Source organism: Hypomesus transpacificus, chromosome 2 (assembly GCF_021917145.1).
Source record: "Hypomesus transpacificus isolate Combined female chromosome 2, fHypTra1, whole genome shotgun sequence".
NCBI classification, from domain to species: Eukaryota; Metazoa; Chordata; class Actinopteri; order Osmeriformes; family Osmeridae; genus Hypomesus; species Hypomesus transpacificus.
The window spans coordinates 392107-400335 of record NC_061061.1 but is presented as its reverse complement, the minus strand read 5'-3'; the positions used below and the strand labels follow the sequence as shown (position 1 = coordinate 400335).

At 46.3% G+C, this 8229-nt stretch overlaps 1 protein-coding gene across 10 annotated transcripts in view; it reads left to right on the top strand.

Moving 5' to 3' along the window:
* LOC124483037 (growth factor receptor-bound protein 10-like) overlaps positions 1–6262 on the top strand; it is a 46659-nt gene extending 40397 nt beyond the window's left edge. For all 10 annotated transcript variants that reach the window (XM_047043437.1, XM_047043436.1, XM_047043434.1 and 7 more), the window contains 8 exons: positions 764–874; positions 1337–1435; positions 1646–1717; positions 2087–2203; positions 2610–2673; positions 2961–3048; positions 3355–3448; positions 3662–6262. In XM_047043437.1, coding sequence (XP_046899393.1) covers positions 764–874; positions 1337–1435; positions 1646–1717; positions 2087–2203; positions 2610–2673; positions 2961–3048; positions 3355–3448; positions 3662–3808 — 792 coding nt within the window. In that variant the 3' untranslated portion in view covers positions 3809–6262. The remainder of the gene's footprint in view (positions 1–763; positions 875–1336; positions 1436–1645; positions 1718–2086; positions 2204–2609; positions 2674–2960; positions 3049–3354; positions 3449–3661) is intronic.
* The last annotated feature ends 1967 nt before the right edge of the window (positions 6263–8229 follow it).

Below are 8229 nucleotides of genomic sequence, written 5' to 3'. Positions count from 1 at the left end.
GGCAGGTGAAGGGGTTATGTTAGCCAGCTACAGGTGAGATGTGTGAGCTAGCTACAGGTGAGATGTGTGAGCTAGCTACAGGTGAGATGTGTGAGCTAGCTACAGGTGAGATGTGTGAGCTAGCTACAGGTGAGATGTGTGAGCTAGCTACAGGTGAGATGTGTGAGCTAGCTACAGGTGAGATGTGTGAGCTAGCTACAGGTGAGATGTGTGAGCTAGCTACAGGTGGGATGTGTGTAGGGTGACCCAACATGTCCTCTTTTCGAGACCTTAAAAAATCTGTCTGGCAGGAATTCCAAAACTGACGGGGATTTTTCCTTGTCGGATATTTGTGTTTCTCTGGGTCTTTCACAAACTATTACGCCCTTACGCGTTTTTGGAAAGGGTATCTCCCTTACGTTCCACCTTCTTGCGCGAGCTCTGACTGTAGATAGAACTGTCATTTTGATCAGACAGTGCGGCATGCAATACACGACCAGCACCAGCTACAGGTGAGATGTGTGAGCTAGCTACAGGTGAGATGTGTGAGCTAGCTACAGGTGTACCAGACAGGTGTTTGGGTGATGTGTGAGCTAGCTGCAGGTGTACCAGACAGGTGTTTGGGTGATGTGTGAGCTAGCTGCAGGTGTACCAGACAGGTGTTTGGGTGATGTGTGAGCTAGCTGCAGGTGTACCAGACAGGTGTTTGGGTGATGTGTGAGCTAGCTGCAGGTGTACCAGACAGGTGTTTGGGCTCTGGCTGATGTGGGCTTCTTCTCCTCAGGAGCCAAGACATCTGCAGCTGCTGGCAGACCTGGAGGACAACAACCTGTTCACCGTCACCGCTGGTAGGAAGCTTCACTGTGCTCCAACAGACTACCAGTTCTGCATCAAGGTTAGTCCACCCAGGTCTCATCCCATGAACCACAACTGCTTAATGAGTTAGATATGGTCCTTGCACTGTATTCATAAAAAATATAAATAAATGATGCTTTATGAAACTAGAGACTGCTCTTTGACCTGCAGAGTAATCAGTACAGGGTGAGACAGGGTTAGGGTCAGGGTCATGTTAGGGTCAGGGTTGTGTTACGGTCAGGACCAGAGTTGTGTTAGGCTCAGGGTCAGGTTAGGGTCAGGGTTGTGTTACGGTCAGGGTTAGGGTCAGGGTTAAGTCAGGATCAGATTTGTGTCAGGGTCAGTGTTAGGGTCAGGTCAGGGTTACGCCAGTGTTAGGGTAAAGCTGAAGGCTAGGTTAGGGTGAGGGCCTGGTTAACAGTGACTATGGTCAGTGAATTTCAGCACAGTGACATCCATTACAATAGCTCTTTCTGATTGGTCGCTGTGTGTTGATTGACAGCCCAGTAAAGGCGGCTGTGAGGGGCGGGAGCTGCGGATACTGTGTGCAGAAGACGAGCAGAGCCGTACTTCCTGGATGACCGCCTTCCGGCTCTTCAAGGTAACGGTGCCATTGCAACAGGCCTTTGTTACCGAGGGATGTCAGCTGTCCAGGGGTCAGTGCACTAAGCAGTTCAGACAGAGACATGACTGGGACACGTTCAGGCGCTCCTCATGATGCGCTGACAACTCTTTGAATTTGTTTCATTTGTGTCCACCGTGAATCAGTTCGGTGTGTCATCATTTTACATGGACGTGTTCCTTTTTGCAGTATGGAATCGTTTTGTATCAAAACTACAAGATCCCACAGCAGAGAAAAAACTTGCTGTTCACAGGACCAATGGTAAGTCTCATTCTTTACACACACCATTCCAAACACACACCATTCCAAACACACACCATTCCAAACACACACCAGAAGTGGCAGGTGCACCCCAACACCCCACCTCGGTACGTTGATTTGGTTAATTTGCTAATTGAATACTTTACAGTAGATTAGACCTGATTAAACCTAATGACTAGGTGAAGGGAGATAGCAGAAATGGCTTGGTAGGGTGCTTCGCTCATGTTTCATCAGAAACACAGATCAAGCCTGAATATTTCTGCACAGGCTTTTTAATACTTACCCTAACATTATTCACAACAAAGACACTGCCATCACAAATCACCACGGTGATGCAATGTGACGAGCCAGCTCTCTGTCGCCCCCTAGCGGAGCGTATCCGAAAACTCCCTGGTGGCCATGGACTTCTCTGGGCGTATCGGCCGTGTGATCGAGAACCCAGTGGAGGCCCAGAGTGCTGCGCTGGAGGAGGCACATGCCTGGAGGGTGAGGCTGACAGAAACAGATACAGTATATATACTGTATACACATATATACTGTACCAGACTGGTACTGTACAAATATACACTCTGGTACATAAACACACTGGTACAATAATAACCTGGAGGCTGGCACACTGCCACTAACTCAAAGGCCTACACAACTGTGCATAAGTCTAGACCACTGAGATTGTTTACATGAATGTTGTCTTGAGTATTTATGCTTTGGTCCTCTGTGTTTGTGTGGCAGTATCAGAGTGCAGTGTTGACATTGGTTTGGTTTAGTCTTCTCATGTCACTAGTTATGAATGAATTTACATTTACATGATACTGGTCCATGAACTAACCTGTGTTGTTTGTGTGGATGTGTTTGTGTGGATGTGTTTGTGTGGATGTGTGACTGCGTCTCTCAGAAGAAAAGTCAAAGACTGAACACAGCCAATCCAAGCCCCTTACATCATTCATCCTTAAGCTCAGGTACGAACTCAACCACACGCATATTTGTGTGGTGTACACTATTTTCGTTTCTTACATTTTGGTTATTGTCAAAGCAAATTGTTTATTCATGAATGTGATCTACGCAAGATGAGATGCATTTATCACAGCATGCCGGTAGCTAGTGGTGATGAGAGGAACTCCGTTCCTAACAGTCTCTCTCCTCTACCCTCTCCCTCTCCTCCTTTTCATCTCTGTCTTGGTCTCTATCCTCCCGCTGCTTCTTTGACTCCTCCCCCTGCTCTCTCTCTTCCCTCCTCCTCGTCCAGTGATTCACAGCACCCAGCTGTGGTTCCATGGCAGGATCACACGTGAGGAGTCCCACAGGATGGTGTACCAGCAAGGCCAGGTGGACGGGTGAGACAGGCTCCACAAGCTGCCCTCCTAGCACGATCCCGTTACTGTTGGGGCCAGGGCATTACGGTGGGAGGGTATAGCTCAGTGGTTAGAGCACTTGACTGCAGGTGTTAAATAAATATATTCACATGGAAATACTGTTAGTAGAGAGCTAGCAAGAGAACTTTTGTTCTGATGTCGACTGATGTGTGTTCAGGCTGTTGTGACGTTGTGTGTTCAGGCTGTTGTGACGTTGTGTGTTGTGTGTTCAGGCTGGTGTGACGTTGTGTGTTCAGGCTGGTGTGACGTTGTGTGTTGTGTGTTCAGGCTGTTCCTGCTGAGGGTCAGTCAGAGCAATCCCAAGGCATTCGTCCTCACTCTGTGCCATCACCAGAAGATCAAACATTTCCAGATTTTGACGGTAAGCCTGCTCTGATAACAATAAGACGAGGGGATAAATGTTTACAGATGTTTAAGGTGGCAGATAAGAACAGTCCCTATTTTGATCTTCCTGAGCATTTTGTGATGGCCTACGGTACACGATGGGGCACAGAGGGTGAATCAGCGTGTTTCTCTCTTTCTTATTGGTCCTCTTCCTTCTTTTTCTGTTTTCTGATTGGACGGCGGAGGGCAGTGTGAAGAGGAGGGACAAGTGTTCTTCAGCCTTGACGACGCCGCCACCAAGTTCACTGACCTCATCCAGCTGGTAGAGTTTTACCAGCTCAACAGAGGAGTCCTGCCTTGCAAACTCAAACACCCATGCACCCTTGTGGCCTTATGACCCTTGACCTCTGACCTCCAACCTCGGACTTGACCTGAAAACAAGTGACAGTTGTTTTTTGTGTCCTTGAGAAGCAGAAGCTGGAGAACAAACTCATGTAAGAGCAGCCAACATGGTTCTGTCCCTGGGAGAGGCTCTACGTCAACAGAATGGATTCATTTGTTGTGTTTGTATCCATAATCGTCAGTTTGGTATTCGGTCAAAACTGTTTTGTTTGTCATCGAACAATTGCCGTCATTTAAAAAAATATAGTTTTTAGATAGTCCAACCAATTAGATCTCTGCACTTGGAATAGCCTTACTTCCAGTACTGTATCCGAGTCCTTTGTTCCTGTTATTAATTGTGTTGTAGAGCATGAGCTACGGTACAAGGCAGGGCCTGAACTCTGGGCGCAGACAAAACGACTGCTCACACTAGGACACAAACAATACGGATTAACTTGATTTTCATTGGAACTTGTCCATCAAAAGCCTAAATGTGCTTTTAGGTTTACTAATTATGTTCATCTAAAAACCAGGTGTGAAATCTCCTTTGATTGACTGTCGGTGTGTTTAAAGGGGCGGCCTCTATACAAGCTGCTGTGAAGGTGATCCTAAATGTACACTTTGTTAACACTCCTGTTTTTATAGTGATAGTGTGGGCATATATATTCAAATGATATGGCACAGTATTTTCATCGTTTTGAGTTATTTTTATCATGTGGATGGCCCTTAAAACAAGTGGTAGAACTGAAGAACACAGCTGTGAACCTGTGAACTGGAGGAAGATTGATGAATCACACTGGGGACCTCCACCAGGGGACCTCCACCAGGGCACCTCCACCAGGGGACCTCCACCAGGGGACCTCCACCAGGGGACCTCCACCAGGGGACCTCCACCAGGGCACCTCCACCAGGGGACCTCCACCAGGGGACCTCCACCAGGGCACCTCCACCAGGGGACCTCCACCAGGGGACCTCCACCAGGGGACCTCCACCAGGATAATGGACGCCATACTCCCTGCGACGCTGCTCAAGTGTCAAACACTCAGTTTGAACTTCCTGTCCGTATTCCAGATTATCAGATGGAACCCAGAAAGGCTGACATGGTTCTAGAGGCTGGAAATCTGTGGTAGAGCTTGGAACCACATCTCCTACTGTGAGTGGACATTCTGGACAGAAGTGGAACCTTCCTCCTCTGCTTTGACTGGTGACCCAGTGACCTGTGACCCCTGTGTGGGCCCCCTCAGATGGAGATCCTACCAGTGTGCCTCCAGAAACATTACAATGAACAGGTTAGAAGTTGTGCTCCCAGATCTGATTTAAAACTCTCAGACTGATATGATAGTCTATATGTATACACACACAGTGTAGGTGTATATAGAGAGCGAGATACAGACACATTTGGCCTGAATCTGGTTTATTGGTAAATCCTTCAAGAGATTTTCAAAACAAATGTTTTACCTGTGATGCAACTTTGAGAGAGAGCCATTTTTATGTATTTTAGTTTCAGAGACGGTCTGTACCAGCACCATTATAAGATGCAATGACTCAGCCATTTAACTATTGTTTCAGCAACATGTATTTATTTATCAAGATGTGAGTGATTACTTGAAATGTAGTACTTTTATCAGCGCTGTTTCTTTCTGTCAGTTTTGTTCTCCTCTTTACTTTCTTGACCATGAAATGAAACATATTTTTTCACAGCTTTATCTTTGAATATATCATTTTCACTTTCTATCTGATGTTTGTGAACTTGTCACTTTCAGTTTTTACAATGTTTTAACCCTTGCTTTTTCTGTTGTTGTGGTCTTCATTCCACCCAGGTGACAGAAGAATTGAGGTTCCCTTATATTAAATAAGGTTCTCTTATTTAATTTGTGCTTTGCCACACACACATAGTATTGTATGCATGTATGTGCTTATCCTGCAACATTGAAGATCAGTGTTGCTGTGTAGGCTTACAGTATTGCTATGGACAAGTACAATCACTGATCTCATTTGGTCACATGCACATAGTGTCTGATTCTAAATCAGTGGAATCGTCGTCTGTAGTAGAAAGTTAAATGAATGTCACTGGACTGCTCGGGGTCATCGTAGGTGACTGGTGGCATGTATATTTGGGAGTTGTGAGTTATCTTTTGTCCTGTCAAGATGCTGCCCTTGGCAACAATAGCAGCCCGTGGAAACCAATAAAATGTTTGACCTTGGGTAGACGGTGACATTCAGAAGCAGTTTAGCAGGTTTCTGCAGACTGCTCAGTAGCAGCGCTTCAGTACAGTGAGTGCAGTTAGCCAGACTCAGGGCAGCCGGCTGCAGGCAGACTCCTGGTGGATGTGTCGCACAGCCAGCCGGCTGCAGGCAGACTCCTGGTGGATGTGTCACACAGCCAGCCGGCTGCATCTCCCCACCCTCATCTCCCCACCCTCATCTTCTCTCCACCCTCATCTCCTCCCCACCCTCATCTCCTCCCCACCCTCATCTCCTCCCCACCCTCATCTTCTCTCCACCCTCATCTCCTCCCCACCCTCATCTCCTCCCCACCCTCATCTCCTCCCCACCCTCATCTCCTCCTCACCCTCATCTTCTCTCCACCCTCACCCTTCCTAACCCTCTCCACAGTCACCCCGACCTAATCCGAGTCCACAATCCGTTCCTGTAGCGAGCAACATTGCCCATCTTACGATGCCTTTAAATAATTACCTGTCATGACCTTAACATGCGGTGCCTCTGTGACTACACCTGACTAATGGAGCCAAGAGGGGGGATCTCTCCTTGTTATTGATTGATTGATTGATTGATTGATTGATTGATTGATGATATTGACTCAATGCTAGATAGAAAGACTGTACAGCATGGAGGAGTGCACTAAATATATATCATCAGAGCATTATAAACTATGATGTATTTCAGGGAAACAATAACAGCAGGAGAAGTAACTTATCTGTTTTTAAATAGAAATATCATGTTTTCATAATGTGCTTTGCTTCCATCTGTAAATAGCTCAATGGCTTATACATCTTACATGTAACCTTTTTCAGGTATTTTTTGTACAAATGAGGGACTGATATATTCTGTTTATTGTCATTAGAATTAAAGATTAATGCATTGCTATAAATATAATGTGTTTGTATTGTCTTCCCCAATGATTGACTGATTCTGAAAAAAACATTTACAGTATGCTACTTTACTACACAACATGACTCTGTAACAGCATATCTGTATACTCCCAACATAGTAACCCATACAGCATGATGTAGAGTAACTGTTGGATAACCGTACAATGAAGAGTTTTGGTGGTTGAGTGCAATATACATATACTCATATGCTCATGGTTGAAAGGTGTACATACAGCACAAGTAATACAAGTAAGTAATGTTACTATGGTTTCCTGGTGTCCAAACAGGTAATCATGTTACCATGGTTTCCTGGTGTCCAAACAGGTAATCATTTTACTATGGTCTCCAGTTGTGGTGCATATAGGCCTTTAGGTTTCTTGTTGCTGCGGTTTCCACTTGTACATACAGCTAATCATGTTGCTATGGTTCCATGAGTAGTGGTGTACATTCAGGCAGTCATGTTGCCATGGTTCCCAGACGGTGTCCAGGGGTTCCCACTCCCCAGTTGCCCACTAGATGGCAGACTGTTCAGACTGAGTCAGAGAGTCTCAGATCCTCAGAGAGGCTGCTATCACGTCCTCAGTGTTCCCCATGTGGGTTCATCACCCGTGGCTTGTTAAGTGTTCCCGAGTACTTTGATTAACAAACACGTTTTGGTTTGTTTTGATCCTGCATCTCCCTGTGTGTGGGTCTCCACCTGGTAGCTTCAGCATTACCGAGGCCCCAGGTGATGTGGTTTGTTGAGTATGACATGTCTTCATCTTTACCACTCAGTGGCAGATCACAGACGAGACAGAAACTTTAAAGTAAAATAAAATAGAAGAATGCACTCATTTGTGTTACTCAGACATTGTGGGTTACAGACTACACACACACACACACACACACACACACACACAGGATGAACACACTGCTGCTACACGCACACACAGGATGAACACACTACTGCGTTGACTCATTCCTCACCCCAGTGTGTGAGCGTGCGTAGTAAGCACCAACACACTCGCTGATCACTTATGATTCACAGTGGAATAACAAAAGAAGGTTCGAGTATTAGCCTGCACATCAAGAGGGTCAAATCCCCCCCTGTGCTTTACGTGGCTTTGGATGAAAGCATCCGATAAATGAACACATACTGTACATGTGTCCAAGTCTGTCAACTGTTGCCTGTAGGTGAGCTGAGCAGGGTGGATGGGGGGCGTGTTCTGAGGAGCTGTTTGTGAATCAGCTCTACAGCTGGGAGTGTAAGTGGTGTCCTCCAGACAGGATCCCAGCTCCTATTGGCTGGCTGAGGAGGGGGGCCGGCCGTGGCTGTGTTGGAGCA